We start from the raw sequence: 27100 nt of genomic DNA, 5'->3' as shown, positions 1-27100 counted from the left end.
GGCTATGACTGTATTATCTACCTAGCAAACTATGTACAAGGCTGCTTATTACTGCCTCTAGGAGCATGCTTGTTCCTTTGGGATAGTAGCTATTGGAAAACATACCAACATCTGAGTAAATAAAGTCCCTGTGATGTGTCAACCATTTTTTGTTTTACTGGGCTGTCATCTCCGTAAAAGCATTTCTTTATCAAATTCATTTGTGTGCCATGGGGATCTTTAGAAAGATCCAAAAATCCCCTGTCCGCTTTTCTCCTTCTACATGCCTGTTCGAGATGTCATTGCAGTGCTGGCCAGAATTTTAATATCGTTTTATTATGCAGAGCTATGCTATTCCTCACCCATATTGCAGATCTCCTTCTCCTCCTCTTTTCTGTGCTACATATCACTCTTGTAAATTCTGTGTCTCTTTATATTTTAACCCCCAGTAATTTTCCAAAGAGCAGCTGATGCCTCATGGAAAATGCTGAAAACTGTCTTATATTTAGAAACAATTCTGCCTGTCATATTATTATCCTTCCCTTGTGTTTTATTAATAGGGATGTTTGTATGAAAACAGGATCTTTGGGGTTTTTTTAAAGAGAGCATCTGCTCCTGCTGTTAATTCCCACCTGAAGTCATAATCCTCTGACACTGTAATTGGTGGCTCTGGAAACGATTTTGATGTCACGTAAGATTATGACTTCAGGAAGAGGATAAGCAGCAGGAGCAGATGCTCTCCTAAGCAACAAAGATCCTGTTCTCGTGCAACTGTCTCTAGTAATAAAATACAAGGAAAGAAATACAGAAAATGGATGTGTAAGCAGAACACGAAAGCTTCCATGCCACATCAGCGAGTCTTTAACCATGTGACTTTTCCAGCGTTACCATTTTAGTCCTTGTACAAATATACCTTCAAATGGGGTCAATAATTGACTCTCCTGACTGTGGTTTATCTGCAACTGTGAGGGTAAAAAGATACGCAGTAAAATTGAGAAGAGATTATTTTTGCTAGCTAGTTCATTGCGAGGGCTTCGGGGGAGAATTGTAGTTTGCACAGTGTGGCTCTTTAGTATGCTGGTATTGTACCCCCAAATCCAGCAATCCAATACTACAGAAAACACCCAGCAAATATGAGATTCAAATATCTTTATTCCAGAGTAAGAAAATAGTGATTTTGCTTTGGAAATGATTTATATGGGCTCAGTGTAAGGCCAGAAAACATGAAGGGCTAGTGTGTGTGGGGACGGGGTGGGGAATCTCAAAGCTGAACGTTTTTGTTTTCGTCCCTCCCTCTGAGCCACGTGGGAGTACATCAGGACTTTCTCTGGCACTGCTAGGGACTAGATGATTTGGTTTGGATTCTGGAGGATGGCTAGTTTTGAATGGGGAGGTGTACCTTAAGTGAGATTAATTGTCATTTTAAAGCAGGGGTGGCCAAACCTTTTGGCCTGAGGGCCACATCTTGGTATAGACATTGTATGGTGGGCCATGAATGCTCATGAAATTGGGGGTTGGGGTGCGAGGGGGATAGGGATGAGGGCTCTGGCTGGGGGAGCGGGCTCTGGGGTGGGGCTGGGGATGAAGGATTTGGGGTGCAGGAGGGTTCTCCAGGCTGGGACCGAGGAGTTTGGAGGGCGGGAGGGGGATCGGGGTGGGGCACAGGGGATGTTGAGGGCTCCAGCCGGGGTTGCAGGCTCGGGTGGGGCTGGGGATGAGGGGCTTGGGGTGCAGGAGGGTGCTACAGGCTGGGATCGAGGGGTTCGAAGGGTGGGAGGGGGATCAGGGCTGGGGCAAGGGGCTGGGTTGGGGGGGCTCAGGTGCAGGCTGTAGGCGGTGCTTACCTCAAGGAGCTCCTGGAAGCAGTGGCATCCCCCCCCCCATCCGGCTTCTACACGGCGGTGCGGTCAGGTGGCTCTGTGTGCTGTCCCACCTGCAGGTGCTGCCCCTGCAGCTTCCATTGGCCCCAGTTCCTGGCCAATGGGAGCTGTGGGGGGCGGCGCTTGGGGGCAAGGGCAGCTTGCGGAGCCCTCTGGTTGCCCCTACGCATCAGAGCCGGAGGGGGGATATGCTGCTGCTTCTGGGAGTCATGCGGAAAGCCCCCGACCCTGCTTACTGGCTGGAGCGCCAGAGCAGGGCAACCACCTGACCCTGCTCCCTGGCGGGAGCTCAAGGGCCAGATTAAAAGTTCTGATGGGCCAGATGCGGCCCGTGAGCCGTAGTTAGCCCACCCCTGTTTTAAAGGGATTTGGAGAATTGAAGGGCGACTATTAAAGATGCAGAGGTGCTCTTGCTGGAGCCTTTAGAGTTTGGAGTGTTCAGAAACATGGGCTAGAGCCGTGATATTTGAACGCTGGTCCATGAAGGGACTCATGCTGGTGATCCGGGGAGAGCGGACTGGTAACATGGTGCTGTTTCTCTCTCCAGCTGTTGAGTTATATTAGAGGAAGCTGAAAGTACATTATTTTTCTAATACTAATTTTCCATGTAGGTAATTGGTGCAGCCTTCACAGGGATGTTGATTGACTGTCAGCACGAAGGGAGGTTGCCCATAATCATAAAGAGGAAGGTTGACGTTTAGGAGACACTGTTCGAATGTCCAACGTTTGAGAATCCTTGTCTGGTAGATGGACCACCGGGGGAGCAGAGGCAGGAACTCTGGTGTTCCAATACCAGCTTGGTATTGCCTTGCTTTACGTCCTCAGTTAATTTTCTTAAACTTTCTCCTCATCTGTAAAATGGGGATCATATTTGTGCCTAACTCGCTGATTGACTAGTGGGAGGCCCAGAAGTTTAGCTCCTGTTGGATAGAGATGAAGAGGTTGATAATTGTAGCCTTTTAGTCTTGTGGCTACTATAGGCAAGAAGCTGCATAGGTCCAGCTTTTAATGGAATTCATTTTATGGTAGGGTTCCTGGATTCTGCCACACTGTGCTGTGGGCGGGGGGTTCTCGAACAGGATCATCTCGTTGCCTTAAGCGTAGGCTTTTAACAAATGAATTTTCACATTTAACTCAGTGCAGTACCCTCTCTGCATGCATTGGTGTTAAATTCTATTTTATGTCCCAACATCTTTGATGCGCTAGAGATGTTCATATGAACAGCACAGTTGTAACATAAAAGTTGCAGGAGTGAAGCTGGGTTTCCTGGCAGTTGGGTTTTTTGTCATTAACTGAGAAGTAAGAGGTATTACAGTAATTGGATGCTTATGCTATAATGATCAGTGAAATAGCTAACAATGTCGAAACTTAAATTATTGTCAGTCATAAGAAGATTTGGGCAGTTCGCACCTCTCAGAGCTAGTGTGTCAGGCTGTCTACAGAGTCAAGAAGAGATTGCTGCCTCAGTTTACGTTTGCTTCATGTTTTCAAGGTTTTCTTCCCATCTTAAGGGGTAGAAACCATTTTTATTTTAAACAAAAACTTCAATTTTGGAGCACAGCTCTGTGGTAGGGGGTGCCTTGCATGGCTGTGGAATATATTGCGTCCTGACTCTTGACAACTTTATAACTGGAAGGCTTTGTGTAAATGTTGGCTTGGAGCCAGCTTCAGAAATATAGTTGTCCCAGTTGGTAGCTGAGTATTAATGGTCTCTGTGCGTGTAGTTTATTTCAGTCTCTAATGTAGATGCATATTTGTGAGCTTTTAAACGTTGGTATGTTTGTGGTATTTGGTTCTAGCTTCCCTCGCCTGTTTGCTATACATGTGTTGGCTGTGGTGATCACCTTTTCCTCCAGATGCCTCTGATATAATTTTGTGTCCACTGCACTGGCACACAGTAGAGATTGTAGAACTGATATGGAGCCCTCCCCTGATAGTTCAGCGAACAGGATGACAAGGCCATATTCCCCTCTGAACTGCAGAGGAGACTAATTACTTCACTGTAAGCAAATATGTTTCTTGGCATTTGGGATGGGGGTGGGAGGGTGTTCTGTCATTCACTTTTCATGTTGTCCAAGCACACACGAGTCCCTCTTAGGAAAGGAAGGAATTAGAGCATTAATCTGGGACTTGGGAAACCCAAATTCAGTTCCCTGTGCTGCCACAGACTTCCGATGTGTCCTTGGATAAATCACTTAGTATCTCTGTGTCTCTGTTCCCCATCTGTGAAACTGGGATAGTGGCTTTGCCTTACCTCATGGAAAGTTGTGAGAATAAATATATAAAAAGATTGTGATGGGGCCCAGATTCTTTGGTGATGAGGACCATCTGAGTACCTAGGTAAAAATGGAGCAAATGAGAATACTGCTGGTTCCTTTTTAGATTTGCACATTACCACTACCAGAATACACTTCTGAAATATTTCAGTCCAGATGGGCGTTAAATTTACTTAAGTGGGCGTTCTATTAACACTGCTCCACGTGTTAACTCTAGAACCGTACTGTAAATATTATGTTTCATGAATATGGAGCATGGTGGTTTTAGATTCCAGTCTGACCAATTCTGTTGAGCAAGAAAGTTTCCTCAGGAGGCAAAATTAAATGCTTTCTTCTGGGATTTGTTTTACCAACTCTTGCTGTAGATTTAAAAAATAGTTGTACGTAGCCAATGTATCAAATCTGTTCCAGCCAGACACTTCTATAGCGTTAGGGCATTACTTTCTCCAAGCTGCTTTCCCAGAGTGGATTTCTGAACTGTAGTTCTCATAAATCTCCACTAGATAGAGCTGTGGTATATAGTAGATCTACCACCAATGTTGACTTGTGTGTTGCGGGCCATGTATTTCTTCACCCCAGAAATCTTGCAGAAAAGGATGGAATTCAAATCACTTTTGCATAGTACTTCTACGTGGCACCATTAGCGGGCACGGTACTTCACAAATGCTGAAGAGAAGTTCCTTTTCCTGCAGAGTTTACCAGCAAAAAAATGGACTGCAGAAAGAGGTGTGGTATTAAATGTTTGGCAAATGTCTTACTGGCTCCAGGGACTTTTTTTTCCCCTTCCCAGTTTATTTTTAATCATTTGCAACTGGTAATACTCAGTCTTTAGAATATTAGACCTATAGCACCTATCACTGCAGCAATTTTTAGCCACACTTCAATAGTAAATAGTAGAAATCTCTGAAAAGTCCCTGACAGGACACCATAGAAATAGAATGGAAATGCAACTATAGCTCAGCGATAAGAAGGCCTTTATCAGTGAGGATTTTTGGAATATAACATAACATTGGAGTTATGATATTTATAGTAATGGGATCACAGTTAAGACTGAGATGTCAGATCAGAGTTGGACAGCTTGTGGTTTCAAACTAACTGCAGTGTTTTGAGGAGGTATGTGATGAAGGGTGGTGATTGCACTGCTTGGTACAGTTATTTATCTCGAGAATGCATGATTATAGTACCCTATACTTGCTGCTACTATTGAAGTCTGCTGGCTAGCAAGGGAGTGGCCAGCTACTCTAGCAGCGTTAGTTACAAGGTGATCCAGGGGACTGATGCAGGGTTGGGAGCCAGACACTCCTGTTTTCCAGTCCTGGCCATATAACTGTCTTGCTGTATGGCCTTGGACAAGTCTGCCTCTGGTTTCCCATCTGTATTGGTTACCTGTCTCCATAGGGCTGTTGAAGGTTGTTTATGCAGTGCTTTGTGCCTTTAAAATGGTGTGTTTAGTATTACACCAGTGCTGCAAAGTGACTGACTCCACAGTTCTATTCCTCTAGCCACCACTGTTCCCAGCAGAATCCTTGGAACTGGAGACTGGGGAGAGAGGAGGAAAAGAAGTACCAAGTCATCTTTTCCAGCCCCCTGCCAGTGTAGGGTTCTTCCCAGCATTGTAAATGGAGTGCTGTGTCTAGTTTGAATTGACTTCGGCAATAGGACTCCTACCACTTCCCTGGCGTGGCTATTCCACAGTCTAAGTAGACGTCCCTGTTAGGAAACTTTTCTAGTATTTAGCCTAAGTCTTCCTCTGCTCACTTTCATCCTTTTCTAACCCTAAACTCTTGGATCCTCCTAAATACTTTCTCCTATGGTGATGGTTACACCCTTAAATGTTTATCCAATTCCCCACCCCCTGACTCTCCTTAGTTGTCATTTAGTCTAGCTATGACTATTTAATTCTCCCTTTCCTCAGAAGTCAGTCCCTCCACCCCATTCATCATTGTAGCTGTTCTTCTCTGAAAGTCCCTCCAATTGGTCAACCTCTTCCTAGCGAATGCACTTTTTTGACCCACTGGATTCTTATTCCGCATGATGCTCAGTTCAGATTTTGGTTCAAACTCCATGACTCCTATGGGTGTTACTGACTTGCAGAGCTAAAGCTCAGGGGGAAAAACCCTGTGAGGGTGAGAAGCTAGTGCAAAATTACTAATCTTTGTGAATTCTGCAAAATTCTCCACCATCCTCTTCTACGCGGCCCACCTTGATGTTGTGATTACCTTGACGTTGCAAAGAGCGGGTATTACTGCCTATGGCTTATGCTAGATTTAAAGCAGAGTCTTTGCCTTCTCTTCTCTCCACTTCTTTCTGACCTTGAAAAACGACCTCCTAGTACACTGCTGTTCTTTGTGAACCCAGTGTTGGCACGTTAGCTGCCAAACCCACTTCACTAGCTTAAGCATATTGTGGATTTGGTCCCTGCCTCTGATTGCAAGAAGGCTTAATGTATCGCTAGACTGGTATAGTGAATCATTTGACTCTTGTTCCAGCTTTCATTATCTGTTTGTTTCCTGCTCTTAGAAGCCCCTGAATCATCCTGTCTCAGACTGAATTAATAATAAACTGAATCCATGTCCGCTTACCTTACCCATTGGAGTGCTTGGTGGGATTTGACTGTATTCTGGGCATGGTGTTGCAACCATCATTAGTACTGCCTAGCTTCAACATGGGCCAGTTACGGATACCTCTCTATGGGCAAGCTGATCTGATTTATAGGTGCATCCCTGATGGGATTTTAATATTTTCTTTTTGGGACCACCCATCTATCCCCTTTCTGGCTGCATTCCGGTTGTTAGACTGCACCACTCCTCCTAATTACTTGCATGCATGCTGTGGTGGGTACTCAGTTGAGGACGTGTTAGAGGATTGCATGATCTGGACACAGTCCTCCTCAAATAGATATATAGCCCCGTGTCCTATACAGCATGATCTCTTACTTTCTCCTGGCTCTGCAGTCCTAGTGGAATCTCTGCCCTGGTGCCTCTTTGCGTACATGAACGTGGGTGTGGACAGAAACGTAGCTTCAATGTGTTTCCAAAGTAGAAAATGCACTTACTTGAGCAGCTATTGCAATAATAGCTTAATCTGCAGAAGATGTTAAGAAAAAACTTCCCAATGTGTTTCAGCTTGTTCTGGCAGAGTGCTGCTCTAGGACTTGTGCTGGGTGCTCTGGCATCTTTCCTTTGGGTCTCGTCTCTTAATCTCCAACTGCCCTCTCATGTCTGACTGCTTGGTCTGCAGCTCAGTGGGCATCATAACTTCTACTTCTTCAGTACCCCCAAAATCTCAAAGCACCCTATTGTTATGGAGTTAGTGATGTATCATCCCCATTTTACAGATGGAGAAACTGAGGCACAGAGAGATGAAGTAATTTGCCCACACACTCACAGTGAGTGTGACAGATCTCACTCCCTGTTCATATTTCCTACCCACAACACTATCCTTTCCCTGCTGAGAAATGATATTGTGTCAATGAAACCTAGGGACAATCAGCAGGATAATCTGGCTTGTCATTACTTGACTGGCTTCCAAATAGTCCTGTCCACACCCATTGGTCAGAGTTTGGAGGCTGTAATTAAGAGCTTTAAAATGAGGGAAATGATGGGACTCCTTAGGATGCCATTGGGGACAGCTCGGTCATAGCAGATGTGGGGATGAAGAGACCCTGCTACCAAAAAGCGCTTTCAAAACAGAGCTGTACTGTAAATGTGGCTGGTTTTGCTGAATATGAACAAATTGAGGATATTTTAATGAACCCAAGAATCTTGCTTTCCTGTGAAGCTCTTGACTGCAACTCCTGCTCTGGGGTTATGAGATGGAGTCTGCTCATCATTGATATTCCAAAGGGGTCCACAGCAAGAATGGCACAGGGGAATTGGCCCATTTTACAGTGGCTACAAACCAGCTTTGTACTCCTCTTGGGAGACTCCGTGAAGGACAGGTAGATGTAAATGGTGCTCTCTGCCTCGTGAAAGAAGGCACCTTGGGGATAATTATACCAGCACATTCCAGGGAGCCAGAGCTCTGGCACAGCTGGAAATCAGCCCTATAGAAGTTATTGGGGTAGGGAGGTGTGTGTGCGCATGCGTGCATGCTTGTTTTGGAGATTGTCATAACAGGGTATGACAATTGAAATATCCTAGTGCCAGTGTAATGTGCTGGAAATGACCCAAGCAGCAGAACCTAATGGTGTGATTGGAAGGAGGAGAAAAATGCATATAGGTCATGCCACTTGAGATGACCTGTCTGCCACTCTGGCTCACAATCTTTTTTATACTAAATTAATCCACTGTGAACTGTGTGCCCTGCTGCTCACGTGCTCATTGTAGCTTCTGCCATGGGAAGGGAATTTCAAGCCCTGGCATCGCGCGTAGGCTTCAGCCCTACATTTAAATCTCAAATGTCTCTTCCAGTGAAAACAAAACTGCTGGAGTTTCTGGCTTAAGGCGAAACAATGTGCACATATGCACACACGTGGCTGAAAGAAATTGATATGACCAGATTTAGGGCAAAATTTGAGTTGTACTGAATTCCCCTTTCCTGGTTAATTAGCTGCTTTCTGAAGTAATGCTCCAAAGTTGGAAGTGATGTGTAAGTGCTGTTACAAAATGGTAAGTGGGTGTTAAGGAGTCTAAGATTGTATAATTTACACACTGAGATGCTGGCAGGAGGTAAGCTGGAGCATGGTAGGATTGGAAGACTAGTGCAGAGGTTCTCAAACTGGGGGTTGGGACCCCTCAGGGGGTTGCAAGGTTCTTACATGGGAGGTTGCAAGCTGTCAGCCTCCACCCCAAAGCCCACTTTGCCTCCAGCATTTATAATGGTGTTAAATATATAAAAAAGCATTTTTAATTGATGGGGGGGGGTCGCACTCAGGGGCTTGCTATGTGAAAAGGGTCACCAGTACAAAAGTTTGAGAATCACTGGAATAGTGGATTAATTCTAAATGGAGACCAGATCCAGTTCAACCAAAGGGTACCCTGCTCCCCCCCAAATCATGGCACTCGTGGCTGCCTACCAGTATTTCTTCCTCCCTATTCTCCATGTAGGGTCCCAAAACTCCTAGATGGTATCCTCTTCCCACCTCTCTCCTGTGGATCTACATTTGGTGTCTTTGTGACCCTCCTAGCCCAGGTCCTGAATTTGTGGATTCATGGATCCTGCCTTAATCTTCTAGCAGAGGAGCTGGAGTCGTCCTCCTCTAGTTGCTTTTCCTACTACACAACGAGGGGATGGAGGAGAGGTGTGTAAGTTATACCAGCTTAGCTGCCCTTACACCTACTTACTGGCATGTGTGAAATGATGTGCCAAATTCAGAAGATGCGTAACATACAGAACCTTTGTTATATTCCTGTGGAGGTCTCTGCGGGAGCAGGGATGGGGGAGATTTATTTCAATGCAGGATGTCACCAAGTCCCTTCAAAGCCCCTCCTTATAACGGAGAGAAAATAAGTTGGTACAGTGCCTACCACACTGGGGCCTTTTTCCGAATGACAGTCTCTGGGAGCTACTGCAATGCAAATAACTAAATTGCAGTATTAATAATCTGTGCCCTAGTGTTGCATAATCTTCGCTAAACTTTGCTTGTTCTCAGCTACCCTTTCTATGCAACTTTAGTAGGTGGAGTTTAAGGGGCTCATTCTGTTTCCACTTTAAAAGTACATCTGACAGCACATATATGGGTGTTTGCCATGAGATAATGAATTCAGTCTAGTGACTCTTTTGTCCTGGAAAAAATCAAGGAAATCTGATTGAAGTACAGATTTGCTTTCAACTTTTCCTTCCTTTTTGACTTTGCCCATGACCTACATATTGGATCCTGCCGTGCCAGTTGGAAATAATTGAGATTGTAGTGTAGGTTATTTACCAGACTGTTCCTTTGAAAATACTCGTGCTGTGCCCAGTCTGCACTCGCTCTGACATAATTTTGGGGCAGGCAACAAAGCTCCATTAACCCTTTTTGGCTAACAGCCTTGTGCAATACATTAAGTGTAATTAAAGGACAGGATAGGAAGGCAAGGTCTTGCTTTTGCTAATGCCAGAATGAATTTTAAGTGTGCCCTGCATCACAATCCATGTGTCCATTTTCGAGCTCCAAGGATGACTATAGCCAATTGCACATCCAAATACATACTCTTCAGAAAGCTGCTTTTGCATAAAGAGCCACTGGGGTCTTGTTGGTTTGAGGCTAAGTATACTGGATCAGAGGCTGCTATGGAAAGCTTGTCCTTTTCTTTGTTATCCCAGAGATCCCCCCCCCCCCCGATAAATACTGACGAGCCAGCTAGTCAATTGCATAGAAAACTTACTTCCGTGTAATTAATCATGAGGAGTCTAGTTTGGAGATTGATTTGTAGGAGAAAGCAAGCAACAGTCACAATTGTTGCCTTGTTTTCCTTGGACTAGAACAGGGATTCAAGTCTGGAGCTGCAACTCCTTTGTCTCCCCGGCTCCACATCCCCCCTCCATCCGACAGGTTTTCACTAAACACACCATAGACTTTCAGAGGTAGATCCAGTTTGAAATCCATCCAGGTGTGGTATGAGGGAAGAATCTTCAAGAAGATTACAGCAGCTATGCTGCAACTCGTTAACTCAATGTCTTCCCCTTCTCCCCATCTCCACCCCATGCCTGGGGTCTTTTAGTGCTAGTACTAAGTGCTGTTCACTTAATCTAGCCCACCTGGCCAGGTGTATGAAGAATGGAATTGCCTGCCGGCAGAGGACGGAAGGAACATGCACACAGCATCTGCAGAGAAGTCTGCTTTTGGGAAATGCTAATCCCATTTTAGCATTATGACAGCAGCTCGTTAAAATTTGTTTTGAAATGTGGAGCTAAAGCAGCAGCTTTGCACGCACACACAGCTGAGAATAATGGTAAACCATGTGCGTTTCATTTTCATTTTCAGTTGCGCAAATCGGACATGGAAAGAATTTGCAGGCATAAACTTGCTGTGGTATGCAATTTACAAGTTTGAGAGCAACATACAGTTTTCAGTTAAAAAAAAAAAACAAATCACAAAATTCAAACGCATATTTTGGCTTTTTTTTTTTGCTGCAGATCATGTTCAAAGCTCTTCAAAAATATTTACATAATTCCACCTTCTTGGAAGGCATATTTAATGTGTGTTTTTCCAGTACTCTGAGGCAAATTATGTGTACACTTGGTTAGAGTCCCACTTTTTAAAGTATGTATAAATTCTGTTTGTCGTTTGTGTGGTGTTACAGTAGCATCCAGAGACCTCGACTAAGATTGGGGTTTTGCTATGCAGGATGCCGTGCAAACACGGAAATAGGAGATAGTTTTCTTTGCCATGAAGAGCTTACAACCTAAGGCACCAGTCCTAAAAAGAGATCTGCGTGGGTGGGTGGACCCCTGCACTGAGCCCTAGTACACTCGGGATGGGGATTATTAACGTGGTTCAGCAGGATTGTAGGCCTTAAATGAGTAACGTATGAAGAGCTGGGGGCAGGGGAGGGGAGAATATCCAATATGTTTGCTACATTCTAGTGTTGAAATCATATAAATACCAACTTTATCCAATGGCCTTTGGCCTAGCCATTATTTGCTGGCTAATTTCTTGCAAGCATTGCTGCAGAAATAGGTCCTGAGATGGGAATTGGAGGCAAGAGTGACAGGTTTATGGATCTGTTTCGGGAGACGTTTCTGTGCATAAGGGTTGGCATGGAAGGAAGCACAAATATGTTTGCGGGAGGTGCTCCTTAGATCCATCACCCAGAGAGAAATGCGAGCCTCTCGTGGATCGAACTGCAGCACGATATGTCTGCCAGCATTAATCTTTAATCAGCAATGATTAGACCTCTACCTCGATATAACACTGTCCTCGGGAGCCAAAAAATCTTGCCGCGTTATAGGTGAAACCGCGTTATATCGAACTTGCTTTGATCCACCGGAGTGCGCAGCCCCCCCCCCCTCCCCCACGAGCACTGCTTTACCGTGTTTTATCCGAATTCATGTTATATCGGGTTGCATTACATCAAGGTAGAGGTGTACTCTGAAGTTTCATGTGGGATTCTAGCGCCTGAACTTACGGTAATACCACGATGTGGATAATTATTTTAGTGTGATGGGTATTTTAGTGTGATGGGTGTGAATTGTACCGACACATGAGTAGACAAGAATCTTGGTCTATAGTGGACACTACTACAGTTCAGACACATGATTCACAGGCTGAATGTCAAACTAGGCTCGGCCTTAGTGGGTTTGTTCTAACATGGATCCAGTCTACCCTATAACAGTTAAGGAATAAACTTTGGACACACTGCTCAGGGAGATTGCTATAACCCTGCTAGCAACAACCCATGTGTTTAAATATAGTTGCATAACTATTCTAACAGCAGCAGTGTAGACATTGGCTGGCTGGGCAGAGCCAATCAATACTAAAAGACTTAGCTGTCCTCATTCTGATGGTCTTCTCTTACCCTGTAGTCCCGGCCCCCCCGTGTTCTTCTGTGACTTCTCTGAGTTGCTGTCATGCACAATACTTGCTACCTGGGCCGGCTTTCATTTAAAAAATATTGCATATGGATTTAACTTCTGTTTTTTTTTTCTCCTGCTCCATAATTACAACCCTGCTGCTCCTGTCTCTCCTGTTGTCACATCAGTCTGCTCTCTATCCAAAGGTCTGTGACGCTCAACGTCTGCTGAACGAAGTGGCAAAAAAGTTAGGAGCAGAAGGGGCTGGGGCTAAAAAGATTGGTGTAGAAAGGAGTGGAGGTAAAGGGCTAATAGATTTTAAAAAAAATGTAGTAAACTAAAATTCTAGTGGCAAATGTGGCTATTTGCTTTTGGGTTTACTCAAACCTGGAACTGTGTGTATCTGTCACAGGCTGTTATGTGGCTTTTATTAAAAATGAGACTGTTGCCAATGTATTATTCTAACACTCATAAAGTATCTGCAGTGGTAGAGCTTTCCTTTTTCTCTAACTGCCACGTTTATCCTCAGTATGCTATACAACTGACCCTTCAGTGATAATCCCAGGCCTAATCCTAGGGCAAATCCCAGACAATTTAGTCCTGATTTTGTAAAACCTGCAGTTATTAGTGAGAGTTTAAGTTGCTACCCACCAGCATCTAACCCAGCTAAGGAATGTCTCATGCAAAGTTCTGAGGATCCCTTCCTCCTCTTGCAAGATCTCCATATGCTTCCGAATCTCCATTTTGAGATTGGATCAGGACTCCTTTCAGACTCCTCCTAAATTAGCCACATGGACCCGCTGCAAGGTAATAAAGTCCCACACAGGAGGGAGAACTTGATTTCCTGTCTCAGCAAGACTCCCCTTCCTCCTCTGCTGCCTCCTGCTGTACCCATGTGAGTTTTTTCCCTTGTCGCAGAACTAGCATTTCTTCTTGGCTAATAACTTGTATCTGATTTAGTTTCCAGGCAGACCGCCCTGCATTAAATGTCATCATTTTCCCTCTACTACATGAGGACTTGACGGAGGTCATCAGAGATGTCCCCATGATGCACTTGGATGAAATTACCTTGTTTAAAAGCAGAGTGGCTGAGGAACCTCCAAACCTGTGGTGGTGATTATGCCATAGCACATGTAGAACAGTTGGGATGAACATGTGAAACAGCTTCTTATTGGCCTGGATTCCTTCTTCTTGAGTTTATGGCCGCCTTACGAGATGCTGTACAATCACTTTAAATCAGTGCAATTGAAAAGCAGAAGAGCTGGACAAACTTTGCTGTGGGCAAACACAGACCTTGCACATAAAATACAATATCAAAGCCTTTTGGAACCATATGGAGATTTCCTTGTGGTTTAATAATAAATCCCTCTTTTACTTTATATTAGTAAAAGGTAAGAGAAACTAACTGAAAGAATGCTCCCATTCTTACCCTTCACCCCCTGTTGCCTGATATATTTCTCTAGGGTTCCTGTGTACTTTGGTGGTATGCACTGTTGTTTCCTCAGTGATCATTCTTTGCTTGAGTCTGTTATTATTGGCAAAATAGGAGGCCTGATTCTGTGTGAGTTAGTGTCCCTCAGTTACAATGGGCACAAAGGTGTATTGCTCAAATGAAATGCATTATACCTCTTATTATAAATGTGTGTACATAGTTACACACGTGTGATGAGAAATATTTAAGGGTATTATCTTTTGAGAGAAGTACCTCAGGTTTTTTTTTTGATTTTTTTGCCCCCAAAGTAGCAAATCATGATTGTTAACCTTTCAAGCCCATTGCTACATTCTCCTTGCTGTTAATGTTTGGGCCGTTTGGCTTGCGGGGAAGAATTCCTCATTTGTGTCTTGAGTTTCCTCGCTAGATTTCACAAACTCCATGTTACCAAATCTCCAACCCGAGTCCCATCTACCCTAAAAATAATAAATCAACAGTGGTCTAGACATGTTAGAACACTGTTCCAGCTGGCAGCGTAGGTGGGAGCCTAGTGGACCAGCTCTATCCCCAAATCATGTGCATGAGCATGATTTCAGAGATTTTATGGAGTATTTTCAAAGTGCAACTTCATTAGCCTTGCCTGCTCTACTGAATGTCCTTAGGAATTTGTAGTGGGCTGGGTCACTTTTCAGAGTGCCTTATTGATGTAGCACTTTCTAAAGGGACAAATCGCCGTGCCAAAAGCCAAAGTGTGCGTAGTTAGTACAAATGTTCTAGGTGGTGGTAGGATTTCCCTTGAAGTGGAATATTCCATGGTAAAATATGGGGCTAATCCTTTTCCTTAGAGGTTATCCATTTGAATTTGAACAGTTTCTATCCAGTGGTATGGTAAACAGCTGTGCTGTGACATCACTGCTTGAGAACTCAGTACGTCCATGGGTGACATCACAGAATCAGCTAGTCAGTGTTTCCTACGCAGCAGTGCCATAGTTTCATAAGCAGTGGCTGCTGGGAACAATGTCAAAAACATCATGGTTTCAACGGGTGGATTGGATAGCAGAACACATCTTTACACAGGCTTCAGACACTTTTCTCTAGTCCTCTTCCCACTGCTTAAAAATGTCCAGACCTGTTTATCCTGCCCTACACGTTAAATCATGGGCCAGCCTGATGCAACCCATATGTGTACAAGGAGGACCTAACTATACGTGTGCTCATTGGTACTTTCTCAGCATTAGCCATTTATTAAGAGTGAGGCTGTATATTACCAAATTAACCCATATGAGCACGTTTGTTACTCCTCTTTGCTTTAAGCGCATCGAGTAGTTAATGATTGCCGTCTCTTTCTGCACACTTTCTTTTCAGCAGCCCCTTCACTGAGCGGGACTTCCAGATCGAAGCTCTTTCCCTTTCCCTTCCCACAGGACAGATTGGCTAGCAAGGGTGTGGGAGTGCGAGCTGCTAGTCTTGTAGCTATTAAATAAATAAGCAGATGGGTTTTATGCTTTTACGTGAAGCAGGTGCCCGGTAGCATTTCAGCAGCTTTAGCCAGAGCCCTCACCGCTGGATGAGGTGCTCCAGAACTAAACTAGGTTTCCAAAATATCCCTGACTTGTGGGGGGTTTCTGTTAAGCATAGGTAGGTAGCTGTTACCCCTTCACTAGCGTCCTACCACTGTTTTCTATCTAGTTCTCCAGAATCCCGTCTCTCTCTTCCAACTTCTTCTTGTATCTGTGGCTTGGTGAGCCCCTTTCCTTGTCAGGCTGGGCTCCTTTCTCCCTCACAAATCAAATGTACTTCTTTTGGGGGGGGGCGGGGAGGGTGAAAAATAAATTACTGCTTTGCCCAGGCGAGGCCGCTCTGTGCAGTTGCTGAGCAGATCCCTTCTCCAACACAGATGATTGGGGTTAGGTAATGAGGAGATACTGAAGCATCACTAAAGCTGCATTTCTTTTCCTCCTGAACCCCTAGCAATTTCAGTGTGGAGAAGAGGGAAAGCTGAGTCGTTACAGGTCTGGAGACAGTTCTCTGCTATTCAGTCCATAATGGAACTATCCTAGCCAATAAATAGCGGCCTCAGATAGTGCCTAGTGTGGTGCCTGAATGCTATAGGTAAGAACCCTTTTGCACTTGGGGATTTCTCTTTCTAACAAGCAATGGGGCACTTAAGAGATGGCTCAATGGATTCTAGTTACGAGGAAACTTCCAGCTCCCGTTTTCTTCCTGCTGGAAGGATCTGATTTCTGTGATATCTGCTGAATAGGCAGAAAAAAATCGATTCAGATCTGGCTCTATTGTTCAAAAAGGTGTGTTCTAATAGGTCCATGCGTTTCCTAGTCCTTTCTTTTAAAAACTGTGTTGGTGTGATAAAATGTTTCCTGTAGGTCAATTCCTTTGTAAAGAGATACTGTATTCTTTCCTACCTCTAGGTAAAATGGGAGTGGATCCCTTTATCAAGTATGTATACGATCATTATTGTATTGCCTGTGGCATGGTGCTTAGACATCTGTGTTCACGTGAGCAGGTCTGTGTTCTTAATATGAACCGCAACGTTCAGAATAAGGGCTAGGAAAGGCCAGCCAGTCGCACCTCAGGTCATGCTAAAAGGACCGAAAAGAATCCCCATCTTCAAACGGTGGGACCGTGCTCTGCATCCCTGCTACAGAGCCTCCTGACTGTGAGTGAGAATTTCCGCCGCTTCTGCACTCCAGGCAGGAGTCACCAGATGTTAATAATGTGCTTATTTTCTCTAAGTGCTATTTTGGCATCGGTGTTAATTACAATTTATATTCTGCAACATTTACACTGGGAAAAGAACCCACCCTAATAGTCCCCAATTGGCAGTGCTGGGCTATTAAACAGAGCACCGTATGTTCTGAGCAGAGGAGTAGATGGGATTCAAAGCATAGTCAGCATTAAGGTTCCATGTGCGGTTTTTGGGGAGGACTTTTAGTCGTTGTTCTTGTTCCCAGTTTTTCTTTGATACAAAATGCCCTTTTTTCTTTACTCTCCATCCCCTCCACTCCACAAATCCCTCCCTGCCATCTGTGGAAGTCTGCATGAGATGATCGTCTGACTGACCCCTGAACTGCATCAGGTGCCCTTCCCACAGGGGCTGCTTCTGCAATGCTCCCGGTCCCTGCTGGACAGCGAAGGCGCACCAGTTCTTAGTTCAGAACTCCGACCGCTCTTCTGGCAGTGGGCTCCATTGCTAGCAAACCATTGGGTAGGCCACAAACTCCCGTTCTTTGCAAGTGTTTGGATGGATGCATTTTGACACTAACAGGATCGGATGCTAAAGTTTAATTAAAAGTTACAGTCACAAGATCATTGATGCCAAAACATGTTTAACAAAATGGCTTTCCATTCCTGCTGCCTGGTGGGAGTCTAGGCTCTTTTAAAGTGGTTTTATCTTTTGGTAAGGAGAAGCTGACTGGATCAAATGAGTTGAAAAAAGGCACCTTAAAGGGAATGTAATCCTGTTAGGGTCTCTTCCTCTGCCTTTTGGCAAAGCTCTGATTGGGTTCTCTTTTGGCACCTTGTTTAAAACCCTCCCACCCACTCACGGTACAGCAACAATATGTCACGTCATCAGGTTTCCTGAGTGCTGGGAGTGAGGCTAACCTGTCACCCTGCGGTGTGGCACTTCAGCAGTAAGAAAAGAGATTGAAGAGAATTGAGACAGCTTGATCGGTTGGCTGGAGCATCGGACTGGGAGCTGCTTTTCAGTCTCCTCTCTGCCACTTGCTCATTGTGTGACCTTGGGCAAGTTGTTCAACCTCTCTGGGTCTCAACTCCCCCATCTGGCTCCCAGCTCACATTAGGCTACTGTAAAGCTCTAAAGTGTTGTCCGTCTTGGAGGACAAACAACCGAGGACAGCGCTAATTAGGAGGAGGGGAAAATGGGATGAATTAGAGCAGCTGTCTTGAGTTTCCCAACGTGGCCCAAGGTGGAGCGGAGTCCTGGTGCTGCCAGCTGCAATCCCAATATCAATATCCTGATTGTCTCAGGTGACAGAGTTAAAAACACACTATAAAAAGGGCACTGGGGAGCTTCCCAACAATGGAAACTGCTGTTGAGCATTTCCATTCCCCGTGAAAGGCCACATGAACCATATACTACTTACACGCCCACAGGCGGCGGTCACCTTCCTCAGCTGACTGTTACTGGGACTTACCCTGCTGCTGGCAACGGGCTGCCCCATGACTGCCAGTGACTGTGGGCTAAAGGAATTCTCCATTGCTCTCCTTGTATTGAGAGGAAGGAATGAAAGTCTTGCAGATGAGTGCTACAGTAGGGCTTGCCAAGAGCCCTCAGCTCTTGTTTATTCCAGTGAGAATTGCGGGTGCTCAGCACCTTGTAGGTCCAGCCTTTCACCTTTTGCAGTGGGGTCTCCTAACTCAGAAACAAAATCCCGATACTTAATTTAGCAAAAAATTAATACTCCAGGTGATGCGGTAGCTTGTCTGATCTGCTCATGGGAGACTAGATCCTGGCTGATGCCGTGTCCAGCCAAAGCCTTTCACGCCTACCTGGAGGAGAATAAGCCTGGAAAAGGAGCGACATGAACATGACTTGGTTATTGCAGAGGAAAATCTCTCTCCATTGCAGGGTCCGTAGGCTGCCTCCCTGTTCGATTAGATGCATAGGCAGCCAGGGCTCTCTAGCAGGAGAATCATTTCCATAGAAACCGATTGGGATGTTGTAGAGGGAATAATGATTAATAGCGAAGGGACGTTGCCTCAGGCCCTTTTCATTTTTTCGGGGGCAGCGAGGGACAGACCAGAAGGAAGCAGAGCCCAGGTAGGGGGAGATGCAGTCTCTAACACTAATGAAAAACATCTCTTCCATTAATTTCCAGGCCAGCTCCCCTCTTCTCCCTCCCTCGGCGGCTGCTTTCCAGCATCCTTTGAATTTTCAAAATGGCTAACCTGGTTAGAAGTAATGATAAAAGGATGGATGAGGCCTGGCTATTAACATGGTTGCTGTTAGCAGCAGGATCTCAGCCATAAAACATGAAGCAAGGGAGACATTGACCTTTCTGCTGTTTTGAAATGAATGGAGACATCAATATCTATTGTTTTCAGTGGCATTGACCTCTGACACTCTCACTTCTCCTTCTCCCTCGCTCTTTTATTTCCTCCTGATGCTTGGGGAGAGGGGTCAGTTTGTACCATCTATTGATCCTGATCTTACTTGGTGATAGGGAAATAATTAGAATTGTAAAAGATCTACAACATACTAGCACTATATATACACATACATACATCCATCCTCCCCCCCGCCCCCCCATGGAAATTCAGAACTCCTAGATCTGAAAGAAGGTCGATCAATTTAGGTTTATTTACTAAATGTTTTTTATTTTAGCTTTGTAAATGCTCAAGTGTAGCATTTTATGTTACTGTCACAGGAGTCTGGATGCCTGGTGCCTTGTTTTATTTATTTATTTTTTGTAAGTAGCCCCTCTTATGTGAACAACTTCTACGCACTGAGAATGTGAAATCAGGCATTGCTAATTAGCTGTATGACAATTAAGTAATGTAGCACAAAACCATTAGGACATCGGATTTGTTTTTGAAGTTTCTCCTTTGAAGTGGATGCTGCAACTCTGCCCAAGGCTGCTAGGGAAATGTTTTTTTGTCAGAATTTTCTTTGAAAAATGTCAGTGTCAAGTCCCTGTTCTGTTGAGAATCTCCTATATTCACTCCTATATAAACAGAGGGTGAAACTTTGTTGTCAAAATGTTGAATTTAAAAAAAGACATTTAAGGAGCAGTTGGTCTCTAAGTAACATCCTCTTTTTTGGTATAACTGTTGCCGGAACCGTTGTTTCGGCTTGCTGTATGAGAATTGTGTTACAATGAGTATGTTACACCAATAACACGAAAGCTAGAGGAGGTGGCTCCCAAAATCAAGAATTAGCTTGTGTTGTGCTAAATGACACCAGGAACCCAAGCAGCCTGTTTGCAAATGACTGACAAACTCCTCAGTTTTAACAGCTCCATCTGTGCACTTGTTTCACATTTGTATTTACAGCTCGCTCTTTGGTCATAATAGTGAACCACATTCTCAATGTGCAATTTTTCCATGTACATTTGTGGCATGTAAAAGATTTCAAATAAAGAGTGAAACTGATTTTAAAACAGGTCCAGTTCATTGCCTCCTGCCTTTTTATTGTCTTCAACAACAACGAGAGGGGGGGAAAGAGACATGTTGCTAAGGGGCACACGTTTGTGTTTAAAGTTAAACAGAAGCGCTATGGGTATGTTAAGGACCGTATTGGTACTGGCTACAGCCAAGCATGTTGTGGGTAGGAATGTTCTAAGCTTTCAGTCACAGCTCTGCTAACCCACTTCAGTTTTGACTTGGAACATCCCTACTGTTTGCAGGTAGGGGCTCAGTTATGTAGTTAATGGAGACAGGTGTTGGCTTGTATTTATATAGCACCTTTCCACCCTAGATCACAAAGCACTTGACTAAATAAACTAAGCCTCACAACGCTGCCTGAGATAGGGACTACTCTTGGTATACAGATGAGTAAACTGAGGCATACAGAGGTGAAATGACTAGCCCAAGTTCACTCAGTCTGTGGCAGAGTCAGGAGTAGAACCTAGAGGCTCTCACTCCCAGACCTTTAGACTTACGGCACAAGCCTGGATTTTCAGAATTACCGATGCAAAAATTCACCTAATCACGGTAACTTTGTGCACAAAATGACCAGTTAAACTTGTAACTGCTAACTGGTGTATGCACTATTGCAGGCAGAACAATGGTGACTTCACATGCCCAGTCCTGAAAATCCTCCCCTTGTATCTGTCTAGCACCAAGCTGAAACGGTAACTTGCATATGAACTTTGCCTACTCTAAATTTGAGCCCAAGTTCTCAAGGTGGGTAGGTAGATTAAGTAATGCATTGCAGCCACCTGGTCCCCAGGCCCTGGCCAAGCTGAATAATGTGGCCTTTCAGACCTATGTACTTGTTACCAGAGCTGGAGGGGAGAACCTCTTTGAAAAGATCTGCTTATTAATGTAGTGCCCCTGCAAGCATCCTCGCCAGTCCAGGAAGGAGCTGACCAATCTGCTGCAGCAAAATGTGACCCAGGGGGTATTAGGAGTCAATTTGTGTAGTTGAGTGAAATTACAGCATCCTTATTTCAGAGACTCATTTGATCTGAGATCAATGCAGAGAGAAGGGAATCTAGAATTTAATAAATAAATCCAGGAAATACAACACAGTGGTGAAAGTGTTAAAAATAATCAACTGTCTGAATCACCACTAATCAAACCTTTTTCTGTGACCTCCAGACTGGATGAGGATTAACCTGTATCAGCACCTCTGGGTCCATAACCTCTTCTTTGCCACATCAGATAGAATCCTGATGTCTGGTTTCATGAGGTGCTTGTGTAGGTGGTTGGTGGTGTATGTGCCATCAACTGTCTAAGCCTGATGGAAGGGTATTTTTGGAGTACTGTACCAAGTCCTCCTCATACATGGTAATAGCTGGAGTGGCGGCAGCCTCTGTCTACAATAGAACAACATACAAGCTGTAACCAGGGTGGTAAAAATTCTTGCATCCTGTCTGTACTACAGCTTCTGTTGTTTCTCCAGTAATGACCAACGGCTATGAAGTTTGCTAGAGCAGATGTCTCAGGCCTGGTCCACAATCAGAGTTGTGCCTGTTTCATTAAAGGTGTGATTTTAAACTCTTGAAATGATGTAGCTGCATGTTTGCACATGCTTAAATCATTTAATTTAAATGCACAGAAATTAAGTGATTTGCCTAGCATGAGAGAGGCCCAGCTGGGAGCAGAACTGTATCTGGCTTACTTGAGTTTAAATGTTCCGGGGCAAGCTAAACTGAAATGTAACCCAGTGTGGACACTTGTTTAAAACTGGTATTTCACCAGTTTAACTAAACCGATGTAAATTTGTGTGTAAACAAGCTCACAGAATATTGAGCATCTTGCATCTGGTGGAATAGCACTAGGGAGTGACACAGGCAAGTCTCCTGAAAGTGATTCATAGTTTGTGACCTTTTTCATAGATTCTAAGGACAAAAAGAACATGTTAATTTAGCCTGACCTCCTATGTAACACGGGCCATGGAACTTCCCCAAAATAACTTGCTTGAACTAGAGCGTATCTTTTCCTTTGCTGCTTTGGCAGGTTTGACCTAAAGTACAACCCGTGAGGAGCCTCCTCTACATTTCACTCACAAATGCTTAAGTTATGGTTTTGTTTTATCATTTAACTGTTATCTAAATGTGCTTTTCGGGGGGAGGAAAAGAGATAAGAGAGGAGGCGGCTGAGGAAGGAATGTGCTGTCTGAGTCTATTCCAGAATGCCAAGCGTTATTGCTGAGATTTGCCGCATTGTTTCAGCATTAATAATCTGAGAGGAGGAATTGGGGGAAAATGACTGAAACATTTTAGCCTGCAACTCTAGCATCAGATGTACTGGCAGATGAGGGGGAGTCCCACTAGGATGAAATGTAAAGGAAACACATGCCTAGAGCCAACTAGCTTTCAAATTTTGTACTGGTAATAGTGCCTTTCAGCAGACTATCTAGGAGCACTTTACCAAGATGGGGTGGCATTCCCATTTTCCAGATAGAGAAACATGCACAGAAATTAAGTGACTTTGCCTAGCATGAGAGAGGCCCACCTGGGAGCAGAGCTGTCCTAACTTTTGACTGTCTTTCTACTCTGTCCAGCCACTTCTGTGCTACTAAGTGTCTTAACAGTCCCATGACTTGGGTAAGGGAGATAAAGGGGCTCTGCAGCTACTTTTGGAGAAGAGGGGAACAGGCTAGTTGTATAACAGCGCCCATCAGTCATCCAACTGTTCAGGACATGGAATAAAAAATACTCAGGAGGACTTACCAATTCACCACTTGAGTCTGAAGACAAGTGAAGGCCAGGAGGTCAAACTGACACGAAAAGGTGAACTCGGAGCTAGATTCCAGCACTAGGTGAAGATCATAATGTAACTGGTTCACTGCCCACCTATCTGCCCTAAGAAGCTTGTCAAAGAAAGCTCCCTTTGGGAGTGAGAGAGAAGGAATGTGTGAGTCTCTAGGTACAGCTACTCTCAGCGAAGGCTCCAAGATCTCTCATCGCTCTCTAAATGAAGTAGCAGGAGGACAGGTTTGTATGTTGCAAGCTGTAAGGTGAAGTGGGAGATAGATGTGCCTCTTTCATAAAATTTCCAGACAGGAAAAGTTGTTATGCCTGCCAGGCAGGGACTCACCTTAATTATTCCTTTTTTTTAATTTGAGCTGATGTGCCTCCACACACGCAGATTAACAGCAGCCTGTCCGCATGCTCCACCCCTCCACTTTTCTTTATAATTACTCCTTTGTGTGACATGTAAACAGCTCCAGTCGTGGAGGTCTATCTTATTTAATGGGTCTCACTGGACTGGGACTATTGGCTGGCTCAGAAATAGGCACTGTCCCGAGCAAGATGATAGATTAGGGCCGGCAGTCTCAGACCAAGGGAAAGTCAGGGTATCAGGCGCAAGGAATGGGCCTGCACAAATATTTGCTTACAGAGCTTTGTTTAGAAGGAGACCTGAACATTCAGAAAAGTATCTGCAGACAAGATAATGAATCTAACTATCTAAAAGAAATCACCTGGCAATGAAAGCAGCCTGGGCTGTGCACAAAGAAACTCAGCTTCTTATCAATGGCTGTGCAAGGTAGGGAACAATCCCTCATGGGTGAGAAGATGGAGGAGATGATCCAAGTCTTTTCTATCTCTGCCTTCTGTGCAATCTTCTCCAAGTCTCCATGTTGAATTGGCTTCTTGTGTTGTCATACGCTCTGAGAAACAGACCTGCTATCTCAAGAGTGGAATGAGTCTATGGGGCTTGCATTGGTACAGGGAATGGGTCCTGTAGACTGTGTGTGTTAACTTCCTGTTGTTATTTCAATTTGTGTAGCAATGGTTACCCACCATGACAGATTCAAAACAGTTTTCAAACAGAAAATTAAGGAGGCAACAAAACTAGAAGGTAGAGCTACTGAAACAAATGTCTTGCATCCTGTCTTGAAGGCTGGAGGAAATGGGCTCTGGTGGACCCTCAAGGACAGTGAATTTCTAAGACCGGATTATTTGGCTGAGGGCGCCCATATGCCGTTGATCAGTGGCTCCCAGACTGTGGGTAACAATCCCAAATGGGGTCGTACCACCAGCACATGGGGTCATGGCAATCCCTAGTGTGCGGAGGACCCATTTTGCTCCGCACACCAAGACCTTGCATGTACAGTGTGTGTGAGGTCACAATGCAGGCAGGATGACATTTTGCTCTACTACATGGGGGTCCTCTGCACTGTATGACCTCGCATGCCCCATATGTATGAGGTCACACAGTGCGGAGGGTGCTATTTGGCTCTTCTAAATGGCATACTCCGTGCTATCTGGAGTCCCAGCAGGAAATACTTCATTATAATGGGCTGGTGCTGGCAAAAGGTTTGGGACTTCCTGCCTTAGATGGTCAGTGCAGTCAGTGGAGTTATACCAGGGCTGAATTTGGCCCAAGATGTTTAAACGGGGAACTTGCTCTTAATAAATTGGAGAATTGGTCTGAAATCAACAAGATGAAACTCAATAAGGATGAAAAAAATCAGATGGACAAATACAAATTGGGGAATAACTGGTTAGGCAGCAGTGCTGCAGACAAGGATCTGGGGGTTAGAGTGGATCCCAAACTGCATGAGTTAAAACATGATATAGGAGGAAAACCTGAAAAATATTGAGCATGTTTAGTCTACTGAAGAGAAGGCTCAGGGGGCCGTAAGTCTTCAAATATGTAAAAGGTTGTTATAAAGAGGACAGTGATCAATTGTTCTCCGTGTCCACTGAGGGCAGGATAAGAAATAATCGGCTTAGTTTGCAGCAAGGGAGCTTTAGATTAGATATTAGGAAAAAGAATTCTAGCTCTAAGGATAGTTGAACATCGGAACAGATTACCTGGGGACGTTGTGGAATCCCTGGCATTGGAGGTTTTTATGAACAGGTTAGCCAAACGTGTGCACGTGTCAATCTCGGTCTGCCTCAGTTCTGCATCTGTAAAATGGGGCTAATGAACATAAGAAAATTACGGCCATACGGGGTCAGACCAAAGGTCCATCTAGCCCAGTATCCTGTCTTCCAACAGTGGCTGATGCCAGGTGCCCCAGAGGGAATGAACAGAACAGGTAATCAAGTGATCCATCACCTGTTGCCCATTCCCAGCTTCTGGCAAGCAGAGGCTAGGGACACTATCCCTACCCATCCTGGCTAATAGCCATAGATAGACCTATCCTCCATGAATTTATCTAGTTCTTTTTTGAACCCTGTTATAGTCTTGGCCTTCGTAACATCCTCTGGCAAGGAGTTCCACAGGTTGACTGTGTGTTGTGTGAAAAAATACTTCCTTGTTTGTTTTAAACCTGCTTGTCTATTTAGATTATAAGTTCTTTGAAGCAGGGACTGTCTCCTACTATGAATATGTGTAAGCATCTGAAGAAGAGATATTGGTTAGGATCTTTAGGTGCTATGGTGGTTTTATGCAGATTAACACCGAGTTTGCTGTGTGACAGGCAGCATTAAGATAGTACAAAGAATAGCATTGGAAAAGGATGTGAAGTGGTCAGGTGGTCAGGAGACATGGGAGGAGCTGGCTGGGAGGAAGTAGGAAGAATGGGGAGCAGAGCCCTGCAGAGCCTGACTTGGATACCGAGGGAGAGGGGAAGCCTGGGAAGGGCTCTGAAGAAGAGAGCAGTGGTGAGCTGGAGCCGGTTCCCACCGGTTCGTGGGAACCGGTTGTTAAATTTAGAAGCCCTTTTAGAACCGGGCTTTTAATGTAACAAAAGCCCCAGCAGCTGCCTGCCCTTCCCCCGGCCCCAGCTCACCTCACTCCGCCTCTACCTCCTCCCCTGAACGCTCCCGAGGCTTCTCCTCCCCGTCCCCGGCTTCCCACGAATCAGCTGTTCGCGTGGGAAACCTGGGAGAGCTGAGAAGGAAGCAGCGGCTTCCTGCAGGTGACCAGGGGTGGGGGGGCGAGAAGGGCTCAAGGCCCCACACGTCTCCGGCCTGGCCCCCGACCCCATCCCCGGGCGGCGCAGCTCCGGCCCGGACCCGACTGCGGCCAGCTGGGCGGCGCAGCTCCGGCCCGGTCCCGACCTCGACCGGCTGGGTGGCAGGGCTGCGGCGCTGGCCCGGGCCCGGCCAGCCGGGCGGTGTGGCGCTGCTCCGGCCAGGCCCCAGTCAGCTGGGCGCCCCGACTCCAGCTCCGGTCCCAACCCCAGCCGAGCGGCCCAGCCCGACCCCGGCCCCGCCCCGGCAGCGCGGTAAGGGGGCAGGAAGTATGGAGGGGGTGTGAGATAGAGGGCAGGGGAGTTGGGGGGGTGGATTAGTGTTGAGGCGGTCAGAGGGCAGGGAACAGGGGGATTGAATGGGGGCAAGGGTCCCGGGGGGGCAGTCAGGGGACAGGGAAGGGGGGTGGATGGGGCAGGGGTCCGGGAGGGGGCTATAAAGGAATGTGGGGGGTTGGATGGGGCAGGAGTCCCGGGGGGAGGAGGGGACATGACCCCTTCATGGGGTGAGGAGGAGGGAACTGGTTGTTAATATTTTGGCAGCTCATCACTGCCCATAGGAACCCTAACCCTAGCTCCAACTGCCCTACCCATAGGAATCCTAACCCTAGGGCAGGGCGCCCTACCCATAGGAACCCTAACCCTAGCTCCAACTGCCCTACCCATAGGAATCCTAACCCTAGGGCAGGGCGCCCTACACTTAGGAACCCTAACCCTAGCTCCAAGTGCCCTACACTTAGGAACCCTAACCCTGGATCCAAGTGCCCTACTCATAGAAACCCTAACCTTAGCTCCAAGTGCCCTACCCTTAGGAACCCTAACCCTAGCTCCAAGTGCTCTACCCTTAGGAACCCTAATCCTAGGGCGGGAAGCCCTACCCATAGGAACCCTAACCCTAGCTCCAAGTGCCCTACCCATAGGAACCCTAACTCTAGCTCCAAGCGCCCTACCCATAGGAACCCTAACTCTAGATCCAAGTGCCCTACCCATAGGAACCCTAACCCTAGGGTGGGAAGCC

General features: G+C 45.5%; 1 protein-coding gene across 5 annotated transcripts in view; it reads left to right on the top strand.

The window, feature by feature from the left end:
* FBXL18 (F-box and leucine rich repeat protein 18) overlaps positions 1–27100 on the top strand; it is a 131134-nt gene that overhangs the window by 9509 nt on the left and 94525 nt on the right. For 3 of the 5 annotated variants that reach the window (XM_044980667.1, XM_044980669.1, XM_044980668.1), the window contains one exon: positions 13532–13905. The exons of 1 other annotated variant lie outside the window; for it this stretch is intronic. In XM_044980667.1, coding sequence (XP_044836602.1) covers positions 13532–13688 — 157 coding nt within the window. In that variant the 3' untranslated portion in view covers positions 13689–13905. Of the gene's footprint in view, positions 1–13531; positions 13906–18865; positions 20155–27100 lie in introns of those variants that run through there. One more of the 5 variants, XM_044980670.1, reaches the window with a different exon arrangement.

This window comes from Mauremys mutica, chromosome 11 (assembly GCF_020497125.1).
Source record: "Mauremys mutica isolate MM-2020 ecotype Southern chromosome 11, ASM2049712v1, whole genome shotgun sequence".
Taxonomy (NCBI): Eukaryota; Metazoa; Chordata; order Testudines; family Geoemydidae; genus Mauremys; species Mauremys mutica.
Note: the sequence above shows the minus strand (reverse complement) of the source record. Positions and strands in the feature narration are given on the sequence as shown.